This window comes from Zalophus californianus, chromosome 13 (genome assembly GCF_009762305.2).
Source record: "Zalophus californianus isolate mZalCal1 chromosome 13, mZalCal1.pri.v2, whole genome shotgun sequence".
NCBI classification, from domain to species: domain Eukaryota; kingdom Metazoa; phylum Chordata; class Mammalia; order Carnivora; family Otariidae; genus Zalophus; species Zalophus californianus.
The window spans coordinates 12,634,658-12,660,914 of NC_045607.1; the positions used below are offsets into that span (position 1 = coordinate 12,634,658).

Genomic DNA, 26,257 nt, shown 5'->3' on the forward strand with positions numbered 1-26,257 from the left:
AGGTGGGGGGGGCGCTGATGCCTTTGGTATGTCAGCTGTCTGAGTCTCTGTCAGCAGCTCTGAGGTTCTGTGTGTCTATATGTCTGTGTGTGTGTGTGTGTCTGGGTCGCTGCCTCGCTGTGTGCGTCTCGCTCTGCCTTGGCGGGGAGGGGATTGGTCACGCATGACTCATCTTGAACCGAGCGGGGCTCCAGCGGCAGGGCGGCCGCCGCCGCAGCTGGAGGGGGAGGAGGGCGAGGAGGAGGGCGAGGAGGAGGGAGAGGAGGAGGAGGAGGACTACCAGGAGGGGGAGGCGGAGGAGAAGGAGGGGGCGGGGGCCTCTCCAAGTTTGTCGGGACCTTCTTCCGAGGCAGCGGCGGCAGCAGCCAGGGAGGCCGGGGCTGCGCGCGGGCCGGGGGCGGGGGCTGGGGCCGGGCCGGGGGCGGCGGGGCCGGCGCCTCGGCTCTTCTCCAGCTCCTGCTTCAGCCTCTGCTCCCGCTGCGGCCGTGGCCCCTCGCGGCGCGGCTCTCCGCGCTGCGTGCCCGCCGAGCCCGCCGCTCCCCGGCCCATGTACTGGAAGCATGAGAACGCCGCCCCGGCGCTGCCCGAGGGCTGCCGGCTGCCGGCCGAGGGCGGCCCCGCCACCGACCAGGTGAGCGAGGGAGCGAGTGGGTGAGCGGCCCGGGCCACCGTCATCGGGCAGGGGCCGGGACCCCGCCGGGCCGGGCCGGGTGGCGGGCGGCCGCGGGGAGGAGGGGTTCGGGGGTGCGCCTGCGAGTGTGTGTATGTGAGCGTGTGAGCGCGCGCGAGCGCGGAGGGGGGGTCGCGGAAAGCGGGAACACATTATGCAAATGTTGGAGGAATTTCTCAAAAAGCGATTTAGCAAAGACACAGGCGAATCAAGAGGAGGCGAGGCGGGTATTGTCCGTCTGAATAGGCGCTGATAGCGCCGATGCGCCGGGGGTTGTGCTGGCGCAACGCTGAGAATCCCGACGCGGGGCCGGTCCCGGGCGCGCCGAGGGGCTGGAGGGTGCTTTTTCCTCTTCTTGGACGCCTCTGTTTTCTCTTTTTGGTCCCATTTCCCCCGGACCTCGCCCCCTTTTTGCTCGGGGTTTCCCTCGGACTGGCCCTCGAAAGGCGCCTGAATTCGTGTCACTATCGCTGCATCAATTTCGCAGCGCGCGCTGGGCTGGCGGGCTGATGCTCCCAGCGCTCCGGGTTTTATTTTCCTCAAACGCCCCCCCATCTCCTTTTTATTTTCTTTCTTTCTCTCTTTTCTCCTTTTTGCATTTTGTGTCGAGAGGAGGAGAAGGGAGCGAGGAAAGGGGGGTGGGTGGAGGGAGAAAAAATTCGATTTTTAATTACTACCATTAAAAAATCAAATTTGCAATTCTTTGGGCGGCCTGATGGATCTCACTGATTGACAGTTGGAATTGACACTCTGGCTACCTCTTATCTTGGGCATTCACGACAATTTCTAATTGCAGGTAGTTTGTGTGTGTGCGCGTGTTTTTTTTCCCCCTCAGAGGCTTGGATTGCAAGGGAACTAAGCGATTACTTCAAGAGCCACGGGTTAAGTGCAGGGAGAGGGGGAGAGAGAGGGAAAAAATCCAATCCAAATTCAAATTGCTTCATTAGAGAGACACCGCTTTTGTGGGGAAGGGCTTTAAATGCCCACTACAAAGTTAAGACTCATTGTTCCGCGCCGGTTTATATAACAGGCGCGGGGAGGCGCTGGGCTCAGGCTGCGCGGAGCCAGTTGTGCAGCCGCCGCCGCCTGAGTTCCCTCCCCCTCCCCCAGGTGATGGCCCAGCCAGGGTCCGGCTGCAAAGCGACCACCCGCTGTCTTGAAGGGACCGCGCCGCCCGCCATGGTGAGTTCGTTCGGCCCTGCCTTCGCTCCCCGGTCCGCCGGCTGCCCGGCCCTTGGGGACCTTGACCGGCTTTCCGGCCCCGAACCGCTGCCCATGCGCCGGGGGACTGCGGGAAGGCGCCGCCCCTCTCTGAACCTCGGTTTTCCGGCCGGAAATGTAGACTTTAACCGTCCCCAGCACCCAGGACGCGCGGGTTGAAAGTTGGGGCCGTCCCTTCCTCTACAGTAGGCCCTTCCATTCCCATCCTGTAGCCCGTGGAACGGCGTCTCGGGAGAATTTCGTTGTCAATTGATGCGCTGGGGCCCCCAGATCTCTCTCCGAGGCAGCAGCAACGCTGGGCCTCCGGCTGGGCGCTCAGCTCAGCGCGCGCTTCTCCCTCTCTCCCCGACTGCAGGCTCAGTCGGACGCTGAGGCCCTGGCAGGCGCTCTGGACAAGGACGAGGGCCGGGCCTCCCCCTGTACACCCAGCACGCCGTCCGTCTGCTCACCACCTTCTGCCGCTTCCTCCGTGCCGTCCGCCGGCAAGAACATCTGCTCCAGCTGCGGCCTTGAGATCCTGGACCGGTACCTGCTCAAGGTGAGACGGGGGCGGGCTGTTGCGTGTGTGTCGGCGGGGTGTGGGTTGCATCCCTGAAGACCGCAACGCCCGCGCCAGGTCCACTAAATTCCTAATTCTGGCTCAGCCGCTGCCTGACTGTGCGGCTTTGGGCAGATTTTAGAGTCTCTCTGCACCCCCGGGTTTCCGTCTGAAAAATGGGAAGAGTGTAATTCTACCTGCCTAAGCTTCCTTGTTACAGCAGAAAAGTGGGGAAGTCCTACACACCTTCAGACCTCCAGCTCCGTATCTGCAAATGGGGCCGGGGAGGCTGTGGCCCGGCATGAAAAGAGGCGCGCTCTGAGCCGTCCCCCACCTCCGCCCCCTCCCCAGGTCAACAACCTCATCTGGCACGTGCGGTGCCTCGAGTGCTCCGTGTGTCGCACGTCGCTGAGGCAGCAGAACAGCTGCTACATCAAGAACAAGGAAATCTTCTGCAAGATGGACTACTTCAGGTAGGCTGCGGCCGCTGGGCCAGCAGTGTCGCTGCAGGCAGCCCCCCCTTTCCCCCCACCCCCACCCCCGCGGCGCGCGCGGAGGACGCCTTGGCGGCGCGCGGTCTCTGGCGCCCGAGCCCCGACCCCCACTGCACTCCCGGCGCAGCCCGCCCGCTCTCAGCGCCCCGAACGAGGAGCTCCAGGCCGCGCGCCGGTGCCGGCCCAGGTCCCGGCCCGCGACCCGCCTCCGGTTCCTGCGGCCCACTCGGTTTGGGTCGCGTCTCTGGCTCCGTCTCGGGCCTTGCAGAGTGTCTGGCTCCAGTTCCGACCTCAAGCACCTGGGTCGAGCTCTGACATCCTGGGCTCTGGCCCCGACCCGCTCCGATCCCAGCCGCGATCTGGCTTCGCCTCCAGAGCGCTCCAGCTCCGGGGTCCAACCCCACTCGGACTCCAGCCCTGCCGGCGTCTCTCCCCGCCGACCCCGAGCTGGCCTCCAGTCGCCTGCTGCCGCTCTGCCCTGGACTCCTCCGTGGGTCTGGGTCTGGTCAGGCCCCAAGCACTAGCCTCGCAGCTCTCAGATCCCGTCCCATATCCAAACGCTTCGTCTTAAGCCCCAAACTCTCCGGCTCCGCCTCAACTCAGACCCCGGCATCGCTCGAGTGTCGCATTGTGAGTCTGGGGCCCTGCCCGGGTCCCGGGGCGCCTGTTTCCATCTCCGTTCCGTCGTCCTTTCGATACCGGGCTTCAGCCTCTTCCAGGTCCAGGCTCTGACGCTGAGCCCGGCTGGGACAGGAAGGGGGAGAGTCGGGCCCAGCCACCAGGGCCCCCCGAGTAGGGTTACCCTGGGCTGGGCTCTCCGCGCTGCGGAGCCACGGCCCTGCAGCTCTCGACAGCAAGCCAGGCTCACCCTCCCGCCGCGCCGCCGCGTCTCCCGCCACCTGCGAGCGCCTGGCTCCTAATGGCGAGCTCAGGCCTGACCTGGTGACGGTGTCGAGGTCACCGCGAGGTCAGGGGCACAGCGGGCCGCTTGGCCTGATGCTGGCGGGAAGCCTGAACCTGACCTGAGGCCGGGCCACCAGGCCTACAGAGTCGGGGAGAGCAGAGAGGGACCGGTTCTTGGGAGGGATGCTTGTTCCCAAGGGCTTTATCAGGAAGTGGAGAAAACTACTCCCCTATAACCACCGGGTAACCCACAGACATCCTTCCCATCCTTGCCTCTGCAGAGGTCATGGCTTCAGTCTTCCTAGAAAGACCCCTGGCCCTGATAGTCAAGGAAAGTGGTGGCAAGGTAATACCTGCCCTCTTACTTCTGGCTTGGAGTCTCCTGGCACTTGGAAAGAGAGGATCTTGACTCTAGGGTGAAGCTTGCAATGTTTGGGGCTGGAGTACTCTGGGGAAACCATAGGAAGGATGGTTTCAGAACTGGACTCTTCCTTCTTTTGTGTATGGATGTGAAAGATTGTGCACCTGGGGTGTGCATGGGAAGGGGGGGGTCTACCAGGTGGCCTGGGACTCAACATGTAAGGAGTGTCTGTGTGTCTGTGCAGCGGCACTGAAGGAATGTGTCACTGAACAAGGTCGGGGGTATGAAGACAGTGTGTGTATTCCTTTATGACAAGTATTTGTCTTTTAGTTTATGTGTGAGCGTCAAGAGTGTAGGTCTCCGTGTGAATGTTGGGACTTTGTGTGTGTGTGTGTATGCGTGCCTGTGTGCCAGGTAATGGGGACAAGATTATGTCTGGACAGGGACCCGGAGGTGACAGGGTGAGAATTCTGAAATCCTGTCTTTCCGACCCCACTTCTCCTCTGAGGGGGCATTCCTGCTGAAGGCCTTCCCTCTGGCATTGAGGAGCCACGGGTGTGATGTGGATGTGGATTTGTGGATGTGGACTGGCACATGTGTGCGTCAGAGGGGGTATGTCTTTCTCCACTGCCCTGTCTGACTACTGGCTGTGGCCAGGGCAGGAAGTGGGGGTTAGAGTCCTTGTCTTGCCACCTGCCCTGCTCTATGCCTGCCTCCGTTTGGTTGAAAACAAAACAAAACAAACAAACAAGAGAACCCAAAAAGCAAGCAGCCACTGTTTTAGGGCTCACTGGGCTCATCAGCCAGCCAGGGACAGGGCTCCAGCCTGAGGAACCCGGGAGGATGGTATGTCGGCCTCCTTCTGCAGAGTAAGGCAGGGCTAGGCCCCTCTCCTGGCCCTCCTGATGACGGTGGAGCTGGCAGCTTCCCCCCTGCTTCTCCAGCCTCAGCTCATGCCCAGGCTGGACGGAGCCTTCTTGGATGCTGTGCTTTACTAGACCTTCAAGGATCAGTCAAAATTGAGATCCTGATCCCACTGTTCGGAACCTCACTGGCTCTGGGGTCCCCCTTCCCCCGCGGTGGGGTGGAAGATGGGGGGTGTAGCTATTGTGGGGGCGGGCAGTAATTGGGCTCTATCAAGCCAACACTGAATCAGTGTGTGACCTTGGGCAAGTGACTACATCTCTCTGCCCTCAGTCAGTGTCCTACTTCCAGGGTTGTCTGTCTGAGCTGCCAAGGAGGCCAGTGTAGGGAGGAAGGCTCAGGAGAGTCTCTCTCAATGGCAGGTGCTACGGATGCCTTGATCGTCACCATTATCCTGCTTGGCAGAGTGGATGCTGGGCACAGTACCTGATGGCATTTCCACTGACAGTTTGAGGAGCAGGGCTTGGCCTGGAGGGATGGGGCCAGGCCCTTTCCAGGCGGCAGGTTCTGAGCGCTAATCCTTTTCCAGTGACAAAAGCCCCAAAAGCAAAACTAAAACAGATTTTTGGTTAAGAAAATGGACGGGATAAAAGCTTACATTCCCTAGAATGAGGGAAGAATTGTGGCTGTCCTGATCATTTCTACCCCAGCCAGGTCTCCCTGCAGGCATAACCCATCCCTGGCAGCCCCACCTGTAACAAAAATGATAAAACCCACAAAAAGGGAAAGAAAAAGCCGCGGAGCGCCCGGTGGGGACTATTGTCTGCTCTCAGCATCAGCCCAGGCTCTGGGTGGCTGCTCCAAAGGAGCTTTTCCTGGGGAAAACATGAATGCTGGCATGGGTGACAGAGGTCCCCCCTCAAGAGCTGGGGCTCCTGCAGAGGCCATGCACCGAGTTTCTCTAGCCCTCTGTTTCCTGAAGCCCAAGGTCAAGCATCTGGTGGGATATGGACTGGAGCATTCTGCCCTAGGAGAGGAGAAGATCTCCCAGTGGGGGGGGGGGGGGGTAGGAAGTGGCCAAGACCTCATGGAGGAGGCGGGGGTTGAGGTGGGGGGACTGGGGGGGTGTGGGGGGATCTTCCATAGACCTCTGGCCTCTGGCCTTATCCCTCAGGGAAGGGTTTCTCCTCTGCTCCATCCCTCTTCCTGCCTCTCCTTGACACCGTCCTATAGACCCACAGTCTCCCTTGGCAGAGCCTGGTGGTGGCTCCGGAAGTTAGGAGTTAGGAAGGCCTCCAAACTCACCAGGGAGGGAGGCTTCAGAGGAAGGAGGGGGGATGCCCTTGGCCAGACTGCTCAGCTTCTCTGCTTCAGTTTCTCCAACTCTCCTTCCAAGGAGGGACCTCACCAGCCCCTGTGGGTTCAACCAGATTCCTGGTAACCCTCAGTCCCTGAGTCCTAGCAGACCACCAGGGAAAATATGATATTTCACTTCACTTTTTCGGTTAAGGCCATTTTTCTTTCTATTTTCTTCCAAGAAGTGAGGAAAAGTCCTGGGGGGGAAAATAGTGTTCCTTTCTGGGCCATTCATATCTCCACTGCCCTCAGCAACCACAGCCTCAGACAGCTTCCTCCCACCCACTGACCTGCAGCTGCTGCCCCCCCACCCCGCCCCTGCCAGTGGGGCATGGACTGATCTGCTGTGCTTCCTTGTTCAACCCCCCCAAGCATCATGCCCATTGTATACTTGGGGAGACTGATGCCCTGGGGGAGAGGAGAGTGGAGCCCAGGGTCACTCGGTGACAGAGTGTAAGAGGGGCTGGGCAGGGGTGAGGGTACCGGGCACCAGAATGGATAGAGCTCTTCTCAAGCCGGGAACTGCGTTAGCTTGTGCATGCTCTATCTCATTGAATCCTCAGGTCCACCCTGTGATTACCATACTGTCATAATCCCCACATTATAGGAGGGGAAACTGAGGTCTTCAGAGGTGAGGTCACGCAGCTAGTAAGTAGCAGAGCCTGGGTAAGCCCCATGGCCGCTTGACTCCACCATCCCTGTGTCTAAAACCCTCAGTACTGTTCTTTTATAGGTGAGCTATGTCAGCCGCAGCTCTCTACAAGGTGAGGTCGTGGAATGGCAAAGACCCCTCTCTCCCGGCCCTGAGAGCCCCTGCCCGGTTTCATTGACTTCACACAAGGGGCACCAGCTGTGTGCTCTGGTGTGTGACTCTTCCGGGGTGGGCCCCGGGAGCACTAGGAGAGCAGTGACCTCCTCGGAGGCTGTGACTAGATCAACTTTGCCAGGATCAAATCACCATGGTCCCTGGCCCTCTTGCCTTCTGCCCATTGGAGTGGGGAGTAAAGGGTTAACTACCGCTCCTGGCATTGATACGGGTGGGGTTCAGAGTGTCCTGGGCTGGGCCACTGGGCAGCCAGCTTAAGTTCCTGTCCTCTGCTTGGCCCATGTGACTTAGGGCAAGCCCTCAGCCTTCTCTGGCCTTCCTCCTAGAGCCCAAGCTCCAACCGCGGGCTCCAGCGGGAGAACCCCACCCCTCCCCCAGAGCGAGGGTCCCCAGGGAGGCTCAGAGCTGGGAAGCGGCCCCCCACCGTGGCAGAGAGCGGCCCAGCGGCCTCCAGCTGTTGGGGGACAGATGTTGGGGGAGCGGAGAGAGGAGTTCTGGGGAGGGGCCTCGGGCCGGGACCTCCGAGGCGCGGGGCGTTTTAACCTCATAATTGCTGGTTCTGTTTTTTTCTGGCTTCTTCTCCTAAGAGTTTGCCTAGAAAGGAAGGAACAGAGGGGGTAGGAAGGGCTCCACCTCCAATCCACCTTGTTGGCCTCCTAGAATCTCTCTAAAGCCATCAAGTGAGTGCTCTGGACGCAAAATACATGAATTCTGGTTTGATTTCCTTAGGGACTCTCCAGCTTCCCATTCAGAGCTTCGGGTATCTTAATAAGGGGGAAAGGAGTCGCAGTGAAAGTCCAAAAGGCTCTTTCGTTGAGGCTCATTCATCTAACAAATAATGACTGAACACCAACTCGGTACCCAGAGGAAGTAGGCCAGGAAAGTGAGCTTGACCTGGTCAAGGGCGCATAGCTCCCTCCGCACAACCACGAGTACCCAGATGTCTCTGTTCCCTACTCAGGGGAGAGAGGGTAAGGAGAGGCACATGGTCACCCCACTCCTTTCAGCAGCTGCCAGGATGCACAGCGTCTGTCAGACACCTCTCCACGCCCAAAGCGTGTCTGTCCTTTGCGCCTTTACCCTACGGCGCGCGCCGGGATCCAGGGAGGGGCGCGCACAAAGCTGGGGGTGGAGGGCGGTAGCCGCGCCCCCTAATCCCTTTGGCGCTCCCTTCGCAGCTCCCGAACACCCCATTCTTGAAGTTTCGTTGTCTCGCCGCCGATTTCGCTGCTTCCGGAATCCGGCGGCTCGGGCCTCGCAGCCCGCCTGGGAAGGAGTCTATCGGTTTGTCAGAGAGCCTCGATCCGTAAGCCTCCTCGTGCCCCCTTGTTTGTGCCACTGACCCCTGCCCTGGGTGGAGGATACGTTTCAGAAGCGGCCCGCAAACGCATCCAAAACTGCATAATGACCCACTCACCCCCATCCAAGAATCCATTGCAAAGGTGATTTCGTTGACTGGGAGGAACCACGGCGAGCGCGGGGAGATCCTACGGCTGGGGACAGCTCTTGTCATTTGGGGTGACACGTGGAGGGTGAGAAAGTTGCTGAGAGACCACTCGCGAGGGCCGCTTGGGAGCAAGGAGTGTACGATGTACAGTGTAGGCGCAGAAGGCGCCGGGGCGTCTCGGGGGCGTGTGGAGCGGGAAGATCAGAGGTGCGCGGGGTGTCTTGGACTCAACTCTGGCAAAGGACAAGGAATCTGGCACAGCCGCGCGCAAGGATCCGGGTCGTGTACTCTGGCGCAGCTCACGGGTCGTGGCGCACCGGAGACCACAGGTTGGAGACGCAGTCGCTCTCACCTGGCCTCTGAAGGCCGGGACCTTCCCTTCCCCAGTTCTCCCCTCTCCCTGGGAACGCACTCCCCGCCTTCCCGAGTCCGCTGGGCCTCAGGCCCTACGCCAGGGACTTTCCGGGACCCGGGGCTGGGAGTCGGGACGCGTCGGGGTCAGACCAGCCGGTTTCCAGTTAATACACCTGAGATCCAGCCCTAATCATCTCCCGCCCAGCTGCTTCCGCAGGTTCTAGGTTCCTTTTGCACTTCAGAGCGGACCTCGACCCCAAGCCCCACGCTCTTTGTGGTCTTGGGCAAGTCACTCGTGCGCTCTGAACCTCCGATTCCACGTGTGCAAAATGCGCGCCAGAGTCTCCACCTCACGCGGTTGCGCGAAGCCAAGGGTGTGCAATGAAGACGTTGCGCCCCGGGACCCTGGATCGCTCTATCTGCTCTGCACTCGACTGGCCGCTCCCTCCTCTCCAAGGCCAGAAAGTGCTCCTAATCCGCGCACTAGCAGTGGGGCAGCGGAACCCCGGGTCCGCCCCTCGGCGAGAGTAGGCAGGGGTGGGCTAAGCGGTTTCCTCTCCCCGTTACTGAGAAGATTGGGAAAGAAACCACCGGCTGTGCTAGGCTGTCCCCTGGGGAAGCCGAGTTTCTGAGGTTCGGAACCGCCTGGGTTTGGGGGGCGGTTGACCCAGCAGAGGCGCGCGCAGCGCAGCCCGACTGAGCAAACCGCGCCGCCAGCGACAGGGTCCCCTTGCGCTCGTGGTCAGAGACCGTGGCGTTGGGGTTACTCTGGAGCCGGGGCGGGCCAAGGCCTCCGCGCTCCCGCACTCGGTTTAAACCAAGACCGTTTACTCAGTTGACAGTTGCTTGCCTTTGCCAAGGCAGGCGAGGCTGTAACCAGAGCGAGCGCCTTTGCTCGACTGGTTTCTGCACACATTCACAGGCATTTCCGAGTGCTCCTCCGGGTGGAAGTGTGCCGGCCCTGGGGACACAGAGGCAGATCTTCTTGGTCCTCTCCCAGGAATACAGGGGGTAGGAGGGAGAGCCGAAGAATCTGACCTTTACAAACCCGCCTGACCAATGCTGCCAGACTGGTGCTGGAACTGGGGGACTCGGCAGGGGGGGCGGTGTGCGGTGAGAGCTGTCTGTGCATAGGCCTGGGCTGGGAAGGTGCTTCAGAGGGGGCCATAGAGACCTGGCACTGACCTTCTCTCCTGGCTGCCTGCGACTCCTGCTTGGGTGTGGGGTGGGGGAAGTTAGGGAGGAGATGAGTGTAAGAGGTTGTGGTCCACCAGGCTTTGTAAATGCCAAAGATCTTGGACCAGATCCCGAGGGTTGAGTGGAGTCACCAAAGGATCTTAAGCACGGCAGGACAGGGTTCACTGCGCATGCTGGAAACTTTGCTGTGGCCACTGTGTGGAGGAATGGTTGTTGGCCGGGGTGGCGCTGGCAACAGGCCAAGCAGGGCAGATTCTGGCCTAGGAGGGCAGCTGTGGCCCTGGGGAGGACAGGGATCCCAAAGATACTTAGGAGAAAGAACCAACAATGCCAGGTGATTGGCTAGATGTGGGGTTGAAGAGAGGGAGGAGTGCACGATTTAGGTTTCTAAGCTTGAGGGGCTGGATGAGTGGTGGCATCATTCCCTGAAATAGAGTGGGCACAAGAGGAAACTGAGGGTTGGGACAGGGTCACCGAATGAGTCATCTACTTAAAGAACAAACCTTCCCTGGTGCTCAGGGGTCGGGCCTTGCGCTGACTTCTGGGACTGGGTAAACCAGACTCTACTGCCTCTTGGACGGCCTCCCAGTGGGCTATGGAGGCAGGCACACCCAAATAGCCAGGCTACAAGGCAGGGGCTGGGTGGGTGGGGGGAGATGGGGAAAAGGCCCAACAAGGAAGGCTTGAAGCGGGAGGGGACATTTGATCTGGGCCTTTTGTTTGTTTGTTTGTCTTTTTAACATTTACTGTTAGAATGTCCTGGGACTCCGGAGTCTGGGACTGGCTGGGTACTTAATAGCTGCAAAGTACTAAGCAGTAGTCTCTGCTGTTGTCACCTAGCTCAGCTCAGGGCAGGGAAAGTGAGAACGCAGAGGGGTTAAACAATTTGCTCAAGGGCACAAAGCCAGTAAGTACACATCCATCGATGCTTCCAAGAAACCCTGAGCATCTCTACCGCTGGGGTACAGTTTATTCATCTTGGGTTTCTGCCCTTGCAAGCTGTGTGACCTTGTGCAAGTTACTTTAACTCTCTGGTCCCCATTTTCCTCATCTGCCAAATGAAGATTAATTGAGATAATCAACATAAAACACTTAGAATCTTGCTGGGCATGTGGTAAGTGCTCAAAAACTTGCATGTTATTATGTTATATATTTTCCCTAGCACGATATATTTTAATGAACAGATTAGTTACCTATGAATGTAAGGGATCATTGTAGAAAATTTGGAAAACTCAGAAAAGCACCAAGAAGAAAATAAAAACCACCCGCCAGCTCACCTTCAGAGTGAAGGTGAGCTGGTGTCTGCAGGGGTGTGGAGTACTGGGCGGATCCAGGCAAAGGGAAATTTGTGGATGAACAAAGGCCAGGAGGCAGGGTGCTGGCGGGCCACTGGGATTTGGAGGGGGAAAGTGGAGCCTGTCTGAGCCTCGCCACCCCCCTTTCCTGTCCCGGTGTCCCGCAGCCGATTTGGGACCAAGTGTGCACGGTGCGGTCGACAGATCTATGCCAGCGACTGGGTGCGGCGGGCACGCGGCAATGCCTACCATTTGGCCTGCTTCGCTTGCTTTTCGTGCAAGCGCCAGCTGTCCACGGGCGAGGAGTTTGGCCTGGTCGAGGAGAAGGTGCTGTGCCGCATCCACTACGACACCATGATCGAGAACCTCAAGAGGGCCGCCGAGAACGGTACCCAACCCGCCCCACCCAGCACCCTGCCACACCTCTGTGCCCAGCCCCCTCCCCCCGCCCCCCAGCACCGCAGGAACTGACCACACTCCTCTAGGAGGAGGCGCTCCCGCGCACCACCTGGAGACTGCGTAGGTGTGGGGCTGCGCACACGGAGCATGCGCTTTTGGCTCCATCCTTTGCTGGGGAGTAGGAAGTCACAGTCTGTCTCGGCAACTGTTTCCTCATCTGTAAAATGGAGCTAATGATAAGACACCTCTTCAAAGACAGATGAGCTGATGTGTTGTAAGGCCAGGAATGAACCCTAGAGATGATTCTCATAATGGGGCAGCCTACTCCACCTTTGGCCAGCTCTGGTTGGCCTGAGGACTCATGCCCTCCCGCTGCCTGCACCTGGCCATGGGCCAGTCCTGGAGAGATGATTCCCACTCTGTTCTCCCAACTCCTCTGCCAGCAACTCCAAGCCAGAGGTTTGGGGGTGGGGGTTTCATCCTGGAGTGTAAGGAAAAAGGCCTTTGAGTCTGGAGACATGAGCTCCAGTTTTGCTTCTGGGAAACATATGAAGTTTCCTTTCTTCTCTGGGCCTCAGTCTCCCCATCTGTGCAAGATAGACGGTCAATTAGAAAGATCCCTAAATCTCTTCTGGCTCCAATACTGTGTCTCCCCAAGACACAGAGACCAGCAGATAGGGTTCACATCTTCTGGGGACTGTGAGGGCTGAGTCACAGGTGGGTTGGTGGTTAGAAAGGGGTAAGAATGGAGGTTGGGCTGAGGGCAGAGTCAGGGACCCTTTTCCCCATAATTTTCCTGCCTGGGTCTTTGGAAGCTGCTAACTTCTCTGTAATGTGGATTATTTTGTGCAATCCTTACAAAAACCCCAAGAAGTAGCTGGTGTGTCCCCATTTTACAGAGGAGGAAACATGCAGAGGTTATCTGCAGTATGTGATTTGCCAAAGGTTACATACTAGCAGGTTGGCTTGACTCCAAAGCTCAGGCTTTTAACCACCATACCATACCAACCCCTTCCCAAGCTCCAGGGACTCTTAATCAGACCTCATTAAACAAGGGAGGCTGCTGGGATGTGGCCGCCCCTCTAAGTTTCATTTTCCCATTGAAAAAAATGGCACACCAATCCTTGTCCTGCCTGCTCTCCTGGGGGATATTAATACCACAAAGTGTTTTTCCCATCCTCAGGGCCTCTCTGGAGGTATATGGACCACCCTACCTCAATTTCTAGCCTGGGAACTAGTCAGGAATTTCTAGAGTGTTCCAGACCATGGCCACACCAAGGTCATCACTTTCTCCTGCCAGGATCAGGACTCAGTGACCTAGGTGGGAAGCGAGTGAGGCTGAGGTTGTATGAAGTTACCGGCAGTGGTGGCCAAGTCAGCAGTGGTACTGGGATGGAATCCCAGGAATCAAGGCTCACTCTATACCATGGCCCATCAGTGACCCCCTTCCATATCTGGACCAATCAGGACCACCCCTAGCCACTGCCTTGCCAGTTATAACTCTCTCTCTCTCGCCTCTAGGCCGACCTCAGACTCCTACCATACAGGGGAGCTTGAAGGCTTGGGGCCTCAGATCTCCTTTAGTGAGCAGCCCTCAGTGTAGGTTACTGTTTTACTCTTATTTTATTTTATTATTTTTTTACAGCATTTTATTTATTTTTTTTAAAGATTTTACTTATTTATTTGACAGAGAGAGACAGTGAGAGGGGGAACACAAGCAGGGGGAGTGGGAGAGGGAGAAGCAGGCTTCCCGCTGAGCAGGGAGTCCGATGCAGGGCTCGATCCCAGGACTCTGGGATCATGACCTGAGCCAAAGGCAGATGCTTAACTGACTGAGCCATGCAGGTGCCCCTTTACTCTTATTTTATGTATGTATGTATGTATGTATGTATGTATGTATGTATGATTTTTTAAATTTTAAGTAGGCTCCATGCCTAATGTGGGGCTTCAACTCAAGACCCTGAGATTAAGAGTCACATGCCCTACCAACTGAGGCAGCCAGGCGCCCCTGCTGTTTTACTTTGAAGCTTAAACACACACCCTTCCATCATAGAAAACTTAGGAAAGATGGTTAAGCAAAAAGAAGAAAATAAAGATCACTCTAAACGTTACCACCTCTCATATCTTCCCAGATTTTTTTCTCTGTATATATGGTGCCATGTTAGTTTGGTCCCCCTCCGCCCCGCCAACATAGAGTTTTTCCTAATTAAAAAAAAAAAATACAACTAATTGTGAACCGTGGTGGAATTACTGGTGATTTTTATTTTCTTCTTTGTGCTTATCTGAATTTTCTGAGTTTTTGATAAGGAGCATGTATTACCTAGAAAAATGAGGTATTAAAAATAAAATGGGAATGTATTTAGTGTGATTGTAAAAGTAACATAAGTGGAAAGAGAATGGCTAATGTATGCTCCAGTTAACAAAATTAAACCTTAGAGAAATAAAGTGACATATTGCTGTAAAAACCTTAAAAGTTACAGAAATATTGAAAGTAGAGTCTCCATAAGTGCACTCCTTAGAAGTAACCACTGCTAGCACCTTGGTGTATATCCTTTCAACCTTTTTGCTTCCATCCATTTTTACAAAATTAGAATCACAGTTCTGTAACCTGCTTCCATCTCACCTCCACCAGCCTTTGGTTTCCCTGGCTTAGCTAAGAGGGAATCCAGTTTGGGGCGCTAGGGTCAGCCAGCTGTAAGCCACTAGATGAAAAAGGTCCTGGGCAGGGACTTTCTTCTCTTTGAGCCTCAGTTTCTTTCCTCTGCTGTAAAATGGGGCTGTGAGCCAGACACAAAGGACACACCGAAAGAGCAGTGTCTGGTACTGAGCAAACGCTCAGAAATGAGAGCCCCTTTTTCTAAAAGACAAAGCTCAGGGACTAGGACTCTGGGATCCCCGCTCCCAGCCAACTCCACTCCTGACCCTTCCAGGGACCAGCTGCCCCCACCCCCGTCCTTTCCAGGATGCCACTAGAAGAGATGGGGACGCGTGGTCAGCCACTTCTGTCACCCCCAGGGAACGGCCTCACGCTGGAGGGGGCAGTGCCCTCGGAACAGGACAGTCAGCCCAAACCGGCCAAGCGCGCGCGGACATCCTTCACCGCCGAGCAGTTGCAGGTACCCCGGCAAGCTGCGAGTGGCCGGGGGGTGTGGGCGGGCCCTGGAGGTAGGCGGGGCCGAGAGGGCCTCTGGCTCCGCCCCTTCTGCCCAGGCCCGCGGTTGGCGGGGAGGGGCCGTAGCTGTCTGGGGCGTGGCCTCCGGGCCGGATCCTCTCTGATTGGGCCGGGGTCTGGGAGACCTCCGTGCGTTCCTGCCTCACTGGCCCGTTTACTCCCCGCAGGTTATGCAGGCGCAGTTCGCGCAGGACAACAACCCCGACGCACAGACGCTGCAGAAGCTTGCGGACATGACGGGCCTCAGCCGGAGGGTCATCCAGGTGGGGCCGAGGGAGGGCGGGGCCTTCGGGTCTGGGGCGGGGCCTAGGGGCCGGGGGCGGGCCCTCCACCGCGTGCGGGGCTCTGGAGCCGCAGGCCCGGGCGCACGTGGCCGCCTTTACGCGGGAGGCAACGAAGCAGTCCCGCTCGGGGGCTCCCGGCGGCGCGTCCAGCCCTTTTCCGCAAGGCTGAGGCTGCTGAGGCTGTCGTTCCAGGTGTGGTTTCAAAACTGCCGGGCGCGTCATAAAAAGCACACACCACAGCATCCCGTGCCGCCCTCCGGGGCGCCACCGTCCCGCCTCCCTTCCGCCCTGTCCGACGACATCCACTACTCCCCGTTCAGCAGCCCCGAGCGGGCGCGCATGGTCACCCTGCACGGCTACATTGAGAGTAAGTGACCTCAACTCCTAGGCCTACCGACGTGCGGGCGAGGGGGGCGCGCAGGAGCGCGCGCGGGAGGCGGCGGCATGGGGAGGCCTTTCGGAGCCTGGTGGGTGAAGACGTGGGGTCTGCAGTCCCTCGGACATAGGGGTTGGGGAGAGGGGCTAAGTTCCCCGTCTCGGCCTTAGTGAGACGGGACCCTTCGTAGAGAAAAGCCATACGGCCATTCAAGAATTACTTTCTAAGTACCCACCGTGAGTGCCAGGGCCCAGGGACTAGGGAGGGAACAGGACGAGTAAAGTCTTTGCGTTTTGGTGGGAGAGAAAACGTGGCACGATAACCAGACAGATGAGAGCATGGTTTTAATCGTGATGATTGCTATAGGAAAGGAGCTGGATGCAAGCTTGCGGAGATGCCCCCTTGCAGCAAGCTGAGACTGGAAGGATGGCTAGGAATTAGTGAGACACAAGGAGAGGGGAGGTAGGAGTGCAGGGCAGCAGAGGAGCTGAATGCAGGCAGGCCATAGCCCAGAAAGCATTGTGGCATGGGTGCGTTTGGGGTTGTAGGAGAAGGCCAGAGTATCCACAGCTGGGAGGCTGTGGGCAAATTACCTACCCTCCTTGAATCTCAGTATCCTCATCTGTAAACTGGGACATTAATAATGCCTACTTCACAGGGCTGTGAGAATCCACTAATGTGTACAGTAAATACTCTTTGAGCGTCTTCTGTGCTAAGCACTGGAATGCAATGGAAAACACAACAGACCAAAGTCTGTGTGCTCCTGGGGCTCACATTCCAGAGTGGGACGTGGGTGGAGAGACAACTAATAAAGGAGGGAGGGGATGGCATGTCAGTGGGACTGATTGCCATGGGGATGATGGAATGGGTCGTGGTGGAGTGACCTTTGAGCAGGAACCTGGAGGAGAGAGGGAGGTAGCCTTGTAGGTTTCTGGGGGGAATGAACATTCCGTGAATCTGCTATTGAGCAGGTGCTTTTTACGGATTTTCATTCCCTTTGAGCTTGTTTGTTTCCTCAAAGCTGGGCGTGACCACAACATACCCATAAACATGAATCCTCCCTTCTTGGGCTCCAAGTGAAAGGGAAAGAGAAGGGGGAGGGTCAGAGAGAGCCCTGCTGTTCACTGAGCCCCCGCGATGGGCCAGACACTATACTAAGCATGTGTGTAAACATCAGACATCACTATCTCATTGTACAGATGAGGAAACCAAGGGTCCACAGTAATGGGAGCCAGTATTCCTTAATGGTTGGCTGTGGGCTTTGGGGTGAGACTGTCGGGCTTCTGATCTCAGCCCTGCTACTTACTAGCTGTGTGACATCGGGCAAGATTCTTAGCTTCCCTGAAAACCAATTTCCTCATCTGTAAAAATGAGGACAATAAGAATACTTTTCTCAGAGCTGTGTGTGAGCATCAGATGAGATCACTGACATCAAGTCTCCAGCATTCAGTTGATGCTGGAGAAGTATTAGCTGCTCTCGTTATGGTGGTGGTTCTGGCTGGTACAGCTGGGTGTGCGGAATCCTGCTGATTGCACCAGGCAGCCAGTTGGAAACCATGTCTCTTTGCACTGTTTCTTTTCTGAACCGTCTGCTCTGGAGGAGGGACTTTTCTTCCTTTCTTTCCTAAACAATGACTTAACGTTCAGGCCGCACAGAGCCCACTGAATGTCTAGGTCGTCTGTTAAAGGCACCAAGGACCAGGGACTCTCTAGGTGCCAGGAGTCTGGGCTGCCAGCTCGTACTTGCTGTGGAGTTGGTAATGGGTCTCGGTGACCCCCTTGGGAGTGGGGCCACGGCCTTCAGAGTCATGCCCCAGGACTCTACCCACAGACTTTGTCGATGAAGCCTAGATGTGTCTTGGATGCTCAGAGAAGGGGCTGAGGGTGCCCTTTCCACTTCCCCTTGAGGTGGAACCCAGTGTGGGGCAGGAAGTGTCAAGGGTGTTTGGACCTGCTGCCTCTGGCTGCAGGACTGAAGGACACCTCAGCAGTTTGCTTTGCAGTTAACTAAAGTCACATGATTCTGAGTTTCCTGGGGCCTTAGAGCTTGGAATCTGATAAAAAGCTTTGGAACCAGACCCCAGAAAGATGCACATACATAATTTTCAGTGTGAATCCCAGGCTGTTCATAAACTCCTAGAACGCCCCAGGTTAAGAATCCCCAGTCTTATGCAATTGGTTTATTCTACCGATGAGGGAACTGTGGCTCAGAAAGCACAGTGACTTGTCCTAAGTTACATATTAATTGTAAGTCTCTGTAGAGGGCTCTCCCCTGGGACCATGTGACCGGAGAGAAAGAAGGGTAGGGACGAGAGAAGCCACAGACTTCCCCCCTGTGGTGATAAAGCCCTGAAACATGAGAGATTTGGGTCAGATATAAGGGGATGGACTTTCCCCCACAGCTTTATTTAGATGTTGGAATAAGGTACAGAGATTAATGCAACAAGTATTCAAAGAGTACCTGCTAGGTGTCATGCCTCATTCTAGGTACTGGAAATCCATAAAGATCTAGATCTGGAAAACAGACAAAAATTCCGGCCCTCATTACAGCTTGTGTTCTAGTTGGCAAAGACAGACAATGCCAGGTCAACAGTAAAAATATACAGCAAGTCCAATGACGGTAAGTGCGAAGGAGGAAAACTAAGCTAGGAAGGCGGCCAGGGAGGGTAGGGGTGAGTGTTGGTGTTGGGCTGCAGTTATAAATAGGGTGGCCAGGGACAGGATCATTAAGGTGACATACAAGTGCAGGGTCCTCTAGGAGGTATAGGGTAAAGCCTGAGTGATACCTGGGAGATAAGAAGGTAAAGGGCACCAAGGGAGGATCCTCATAATGGGATAGAGCTTTGGCATATTGGTGTTAAATACGTACTTGTTGAGGAGTGTTTATCAGCGAGCTAGCAGTTATCACATAGCACTTTATAGATTATAAAGATTTTTACATTGGGCATTACAACCAACTCTGTTGAAGTTTGGCCCACGGCCACACACAGCCAGTAAGCGGCCAAGGTCAACCTGGTGCCAGGGCTCCAGCCTGCCGAGCACGGCTCAGACGGGCTCCTGTGTGGAGGCTGTAACACGGGCTCCAAGGTGTCCTCTCGTTCACAGGTCAGGTACAGTGCGGGCAGGTGCACTGCCGACTGCCTTACACCGCACCCCCCGTCCACCTCAAAGCCGATCTGGATGGGCCGCTCTCCAACCGGGGTGAGAAGGTAAGTGGAGCCTGGGGGAGAGCCTTCCTGCCAGGGATGGGTTTCTTCTGGCAGGCACCATGCCGCTCTATGGCAGACCCTCTCCACCCAGAATCCTCCAGCCCCCACCTTGCCCCAAGGCAGTCGCTTGAGCAGCGTGTTCTGTGGGCACAGCCACTCCACAGGCCTCTTGTAGCCCCCCCCCCCCCGCCACCAATACTTGGCCTTTTTTTTTTTTTTTTAGATTTGTGATTTTTAGTTAACTTTGCTCACATTTTGTGGTTCCAGGAAAGGTTTATATCACACACCACCTTGCACCCTACCCTGTCACCTGTTCTCCCTTCCTCCTTTTTATCCCTCTCTGTTGAGTGAGTGCCCCTATCTGGTGGGGCCCCAGGGTAGCAGGGCAGCAGGGGACCTTGGTCAACTGGCAGGGCCTCCTTTGTGGAAGTGGGATCTCTGGTTACATCAAGCATCGGGACTGAACATCCAGGAAGGTGCTTAGACAGCGCCCAGGCCAATGGCCTGAAAGCTTTGTTTTTAAGCACTGGCACCCTTTAAAAAAATTTTTTTCCCAGAACCCATAAAACAGATAAAAGTGGATAGAGCTGCTCCAGGTGAAACCACAGAGTGCGTAGGACCCCCACCTCCCTCTCAGGGCTGAGGCACCTCTCAGTTAGCCTTGCAAGCCTCTGTCCTAGGATGGCCCCTCGTTTTAGGAGCGGAGGAATTGAGGCACAGCTTCCTCCAGGTCCCAGAGCCTGGATGGAAACCTGTGTACTTCCTCGTCTGTTCAGCTGACATTTGCTGTGTACTGACTGTGCTTGGCAGCCCCGAGTCAGTGGCCAGGAACACAGAGATGAGGAGAGCAGAGTTCTTGCTCTGTGGGGGCCACAGTCTGGAGGAGAAGACACAAAAGAATCACAACCCAGGGTGATGAAACTGATGGGGGAACCCAGGGAGCTGGAGAGTCGGGGCACAGCTCAGGAGAAACACAAGGAGGACTCTCTGGAGGAGGGTGATGTCTGTGCACAGGCCTGAAGGTTGACTCAGAGTTCATCAGAGAGAGGACGAGCCACCCTGGCTCTTGGGGAACCCTGAGCAGTTCAACATTGCTGGTGCAGTGGGAGCGGAGGGGGACTGGGAGAGGAGCAGTGGGGGAGCTGGGGGACTCAGGGCTGCCAGGTGGAAGAGTCTGGACTTTGTTCTGGGGCAGCGGGGAGGCCCTGGAGGCCTCTTTTTTAATTGAATTTAATTAATTTATTTTTAAGGATTTTATTTTATTTTTTTTTTAAAGATTTTATTTATTTATTCATGAGAGACACAGAGAGAGAGAGAGGCAGAGGCAGAGGGAGAAGCAGGCCTCCCGCCAAGCAGGGAGCCCGATGCGGGACTCGATCCCAGGACCCTGGGATCAGGACCTGAGCCGAAGGCAGACGCTTAACCGACTGAGCCACCCAGGCATCCCAAGGATTTTATTTTTTTAAGTCATCTCTACACCCAACATGGGGCTGGAACTCGCAACCCCAAGATCAGAGAGTCTCACGCTTTACCAACTGAGCCAGCCTGGGGCCCCTATTTTATTTTATTTTATTTTTCTAGTTTTATTGAATGGAGGCCTCTTTTGGAAACACTGCTGTAGCAGGCCTCAGGGAAGCAGGTAGCCCCAGGAGTCAGCAGGTGTGGAGGGCCAGGAAGACTGGGCCAGTTCCTCCCAGCTGGAAGGGCCCCCAGGGACCTTCCAGGCCAGCAGAACACAGTCTTGGCATGCCTCAGAATCATCTGGGAAGCTAGTGAAGAGGCAGATTCCCCAGCCTCACCCTTAGTTTGCTGGGGAGGCTTGGGGTGGGGAGCCACTCCCGCAGGACACCTCTGCTTATCCTGAATGAGCACCTGCTGTGTGCCTGCCTCCGTGCTGGGCACCAAGGGGCAGGGATATGGTGCAGACAGCCTGGTTGCGCAGACGGATTTCTAAGTAAATGGTAGCGTGCGGTACAAAATGCCGCAGATCATTGGGTGGGTGAGCATGCCCCAGGAGCACCCGCCAAGGTTGTCCTGCTCACAGCAAGAGCTGCTGTTCCTCCAGCAACGCCTCCATTCACAGCAGGTGCTTTCTGTACTTTGATTGGTGTCTGTGGGTTTGGGGGTGGCCATCCTCCTGGTAAAGATAAAGAAACTGAGGCTCAGAGAGATGACATGACCTGTGCAAGGATGCCTCGAGTCTGCTGGGCTCTGAAGTCCATACGGGTCAGCCATAACTTCCTTTTGCCCAGCACTTTACAGTTTACACTGTGCTCTCTCCGACCTCACCCTTCACAGCCTCCCTGGGAGGATGATTTCTGATTGACTCCATGTCACACCTTCTGACACCTGGGCTCAGAGCAGTAGCTCACCAGTGTCACACCGTGAGTGTGGGTAGAGCTGGCCTCCGTCCCAGGACTGCCCACCTCAGAGCTGCCATTCTCCTACGAAAGGGCACTTGTCCCGTCAGACCTGGCACAGGGCCTGCAGAGGTGAGCAGGCACCGTCCCTGTCCTCAAGGAGCATGTGGCTTAGAGCAGGAGGTGAGCAGGGTGACAGAGCAGTTGAGGTGAGGGGTGAACATGGCCTTTGAGGACCCAGAAGAGGGGCTGATGAGCTCTTAGGGAGAAGCAGGGAATGGGAAGAAGGGCGTTCCATGCTAAGAGAAGACCGTGTGCAAAGGTCCAGAGGCATAGAGGAGCCTGGGTCTGAGGGACCACAGGGTGATTGGCATGACTGAGGCCCAAGGAGGTGGCAGGGGTCATACAATGAAGGGCCTGGACTGTGGAGCGAGGGGCTTAGGCTCTATCTGCAGGGCAGAGGGGAGCCTTGGAAATGTTTTGGGCTGGGCTCAGCACTTGGAGCCAAGCCCTATCTCCTGGTTACTCAGCTAAGCTTGTGGTTATGTCTGGTTCAGTCTGAAGGATGAGCCAGTCTCGGGTCTGACAGCTTTTGCTGTAGAAGGTTTCTGACCCCTGGGTTTGGCTGCCTAGCCAGAGTTTTCTCTTGCTGGGCCTCGTCCCCAACTTCACATCTAGCAGCTCTGCAAAAAAAAAAAAAAAAAAAAAAAAAAAAAAAGTCTCTCCCTCCTTCATGACCTCCCACCCTCTCACTGTCAGCCCTTCCTGCCAGCTCCTGGGACCTTTTCTGTCCACCTCTTGCCAAAACCACGAGGCCCGGTGGGTTGTGTGTGATCAGTGCAAGACTTATGGACTTTCTCCCAAATCCCCCCAGGCCTGACTGGCCGAGCTGTGAGGAGACTCAGTACCCCCTGGGGAAGGCTCCTGAACCCACCCAAGACCAGCACTGGTCTGGCCAGGAGGACAGGGCTGTGAGCATTCGCAGGGAGAACCCCCTGACTCCGCCACATCGTCATTTGGCCACACATGCCTGAGTTTCCAGAACCGCCTTTCTCCTCGGTCATGTCCCCTGATTTCACAGTTTCAGAGCTTGGAAAGCTCTTAGAAATCATGGCCGTACTGTCATTGATCAGACAGAGAGACTGAGGCCCACAGAGTTATCTCTCCTGAGAAATCTTCTCTCAGTAAGAGCCCAAAGCCCGGCATCCCCGCGGTCAGAGAGCATTGCCCAAGGTTGGCTGAGACAGTGCGGTGTGAGCTCTGGAGTCCGGCCATCTCTGAAACCCAGCTCTGTCCCCTTCTCACCGTGAGACCTGGGAACACATCCACTTCTCTGAGCCTCCATGCCCACACCCACAAAATGGGGATAATAACGACTGCCAGCCCCAAGGGTTGTTGCCGAGAGCAAATGCAGTAACGCATGGGAAGCGTTTAGCACAGCGCGTGGTTCACAGAGTGGGCTTGTAGATGTGGGTTATTGTGATCATGCTTATGGAGCTCGTCACCATTGCTTTCCTCCAGGTTCTCCTCACAGTAAACACTCTGGGCAAGGAACATTCCTGATCAGAAAATGGAACAGCCATAAGGCCATGCCCACTGGATGTCCCCAGACCACTTGAAAGGGCCTCCTGACATGTTACTGTGACGAGGCACCTCCCACTGACCAGCCAGCCAGTAGTCCTTGACTTGAACGTCAGGGAGTTGGCTGGGGTGGGGCGGGGGGGGGGGGGCGGTGGTGGCGGCGATGAGAAGCCAGTCCGGTGCTTTAGGAGGAAGAGGGCAAGGGAAAGGGGCTGGCGTTCCTGATCACCCACGGCGTGTCAGGCACCTGGCTGCCTTTCGGCTTTGTGAAAATCGAGTGAAGTGCTTGGCCCATTGCCCGGGGTGTAGCGAGTGTCGGTGACGACTGTCTTGGTGGCTTGCGGAGGCAGAGGGCAATGTGTTACAACAAAGAGAGTGTGGTCTGGGGCCAGGCCTGGGTCCACCTCTTCCTAGCTGTGTGATCCCGGGCTTACTGATTTTCACCTCTCTGGGCCTCAGTGCCCTCCCTGTCAAATGGGCATAATGGCGGGACACCCTCACAGGGCTGAGGCTTCTGTCACATAACGTGAGTAAGGCACTTTACATGGTGCTGGGCACGGGGCACAGGGCCCCGCAGACATGCGCTGCTGCTGTCGGATCTCACTGAAGCCTCCGCATTCTGAGAGAGAGGTTTGGTCATCCCCCTCCCCGCCCCACCGCTTTACAGATGAGGAAACAGGCTCAGAGAGGTGCAGTGAGCTGCCCAGGGTCTCACAGCAAGTAAGTGGCAGAGCTGGGATTTAAAACCAGATCTGGGCCCTGAGCGACCCTCATTCTCCATGCCTTCCAGGACCTCAGGGCGGGGGCGGGGGGTGCCCGGTGGGGTAGGCCCCCAACTCAGCCACCTCCCTCGCCCTCCTCTTGCAGGTCATCCTTTTTCAGTACTAATGCTGCCGGCCCTGGTGCATCTGTCCACGGGCACCCCCCAACTGCCCCGCAGCCGCTGAAAGCCGGTGTCCGAGCCCCACTTCCAGGGATCCACCCGCTCCGCATCCACCCCTCACCCGCCGTCCTGACTGCCACCAGCCGGGCCCCCGGGGCCTGGCCTTCCCTTCTGCTGACAACTAGACCCTGCCGAGAGCACTGCGGGGTCCTCCTCTCAGAAGGCAGAGCTCCCTGAAATTTGGAATCTGGGTGAAAACAACGGCCTGTTTTTCCATTTAGACAGGAGTCATCTTCAACTTAAGCTGATTACAATAGCAAAAGGCCAAATTGAATCGTGCAACGCCAACAGCCTTCTAATTTACAGGTTTTCTTTCTTCCCGTATTGGCCTTTATTTACTACTTCCTTGCAACCATCTCTGAATTCTGAATAGCCGACAACCCCCAATGTTATCCACTCTGTTGCTTTTGTCTGGAAAACTCTACAGTGTTTGTGGGATGTCCCCAAAGGAAAGCTATGTTCTAATTTTATCATTTCCATCTGTCTGGTTATGTCAAGTTAATTCAGAGAGAGAAGAGACGCTGACCAACCCTGAGAGGCCCAACAGGGCAGAGATGGAGGCCTGCCCAGACCAAGAGGCAGGGGGATAGGCAGGGGCTGGTGTGTGGGGGGGGCAGCTAGGGCTCCCACCAGAGAAGGATGTGGCATGCTGGGCTGGGGGAGGCACTAGCTGTTTTAAGGAGAGGAAAGAGAAGACTCGGGGTGTGTACGGGGGGGGGACTGTTCCTACCTAGTTATCCAGCATATATACGGGAGACGTGACAGAGATGCCATTTGATACGCATGATGGCATTTCTGAACGCTTGCGTGGTTAGAACCGGCGGCCCTCGTTGGCTACTTGCTGACTCCTGATAGGGTCTTCCTGGGAGGGGCCATCATGGGGGCAGCTGGAGAAACAGAGCCCAGGGAAATGGCAGTAGGAATGCTAATTCTGGACCCATCTCTGAGTAGAGAGAGAGGGTGCCTGCTGCCTAGGTGAGTGTGCCAAGCCCAGGATTCCAGGGGGGCACATGGGGGCTTCCCCACCAGCCCTGTGCGGAGCCAGCCCCACCCACTCGGGAGAGTGGAGGCCAGACACAGCTGTGCTCACATCCACCCTATTCTGCTGTAACTCTTCCACCCCAAACAAAAGGGCTTGGGCTACACAAGACCATGATTTATGTTTTCAGGGGACGCCCATTTGTCCCAAGCTCATCCTGTAATTTCAGAATTACTTGGTGTCCTGATGCATTTCCCACTAGAGGCTGCTAGTAAGCATGTTCTAGCCCAAGTCCTCCCTCTTGCTTCGGTTAGCCTGATGCATTGCTTTTGGAAGGAGACTCTAGGACGGGGAAAGCACGTTCACGGCACACATGTATCTGCTGTCCCTCCTTTCGCCCGTGGTAGACATGGTAGACATCGCTGATTGATTGTATCACTCTCGGAGTCTGGATCAGGTTTCGGAATCCAAATGCTTGAAGTTGGCACTTAAAAACGAAAACCTATATGCCTTTCTTGCTCTGGGACCTGGAGGAGGGCGAGGCACCGGGTATAGCCCAAGAAGGGAACCTGCTTCCTTTCCCTTCCGAAGACGGTTCCAGGGGACTCAGGGCCAAGAGAAGATAGCACCAGAATGGGCCAGTGCAGCTCGGTTCAGAGCTCATCCAGTGAGTAGCCTGTACCTGGCCCTGTGCAGGGTGCCGATGTTCACAAGAGGAACTCGGGCCTGATCCCTGGGGACTGGGGAGCTCTCGTGTTTCCTTTGATTTTTGCTCCTGATGACCGAAGCCCCGAGCACAACAGCCATGTGGTAAGTGGCCAGCCGAACCCTGCCCCGGGTCACCTAGTACCCACTCTGCCTTGAGCCTCCCCCAGGGTCTGTTCCTCGCGTGGATCACGTGGTTGTAGCATGTTGCCATTCAGACATGTCTCCACTAGCCTGTTAGAGCAGCCTGGGAACGCACAGGCCACCAAGACTATTTATTTATATACAAAACAGAGGGAGAAAACACACACGGAAAAAAATTGTAAGCACTTTTTTTTGTAAAACCAATGTCTGTTTTGTTACATACCTTTCATGTTGTGCTTTGTAAATGTCCTATTTGTGTAATAAATAAAGTTAATGCAAGTAGAAGTGCGGGCACTTAAATCCAGAACGCGATGGGATTCCGTTTCTTTCCTGCCCTCTGGTTAAGGGCCCCGGCCCTCAGCACCCGAGGCTTCTGGGCTGCTGGACAGTGCAGTCCCCCTTCCTGGACAATTGGTACTATTTCCCAGTTAAACCCAACCGTGCGCTGCCAAGGCAGGATGGTGAGTTTCTTCTCCAATCGAAGCTTTGTAGGCAGTCGGTCTGGCTACTGTGCTCCATGTCAGTCCTGAACAAACACTTTCTACTGGGCCCCATGCTGGCTCTGCAGGCTTGGAGAAG

The 26,257-nt window shown here is 56.2% G+C and overlaps 1 protein-coding gene across 3 annotated transcripts; it reads left to right on the forward strand.

Moving 5' to 3' along the window:
• The first annotated feature begins 395 nt into the window (after positions 1–395).
• On the forward strand, positions 396–25,957 carry LHX6 (LIM homeobox 6). 3 transcript variants are annotated; one of them, XM_027616747.1, is made up of 10 exons: positions 396–631; positions 1,781–1,852; positions 2,247–2,429; positions 2,781–2,902; positions 11,694–11,914; positions 14,941–15,041; positions 15,265–15,360; positions 15,574–15,748; positions 18,863–18,966; positions 23,775–25,957. In XM_027616747.1, the coding sequence occupies exons 1-10, from the start codon at positions 548–550 to the stop codon at positions 23,793–23,795; spliced, it is 1,179 nt and encodes a 392-aa protein (XP_027472548.1). In that variant the 5' UTR covers positions 396–547; the 3' UTR covers positions 23,796–25,957. The 3 variants fall into 3 exon arrangements, with proteins under 3 accessions (XP_027472548.1, XP_027472550.1, XP_027472549.1); XM_027616748.1 differs by lacking the exon at positions 396–631 and adding an exon at positions 1,429–1,466; XM_027616749.1 differs by lacking the exon at positions 18,863–18,966.
• Positions 25,958–26,257: the final 300 nt, after the last annotated feature.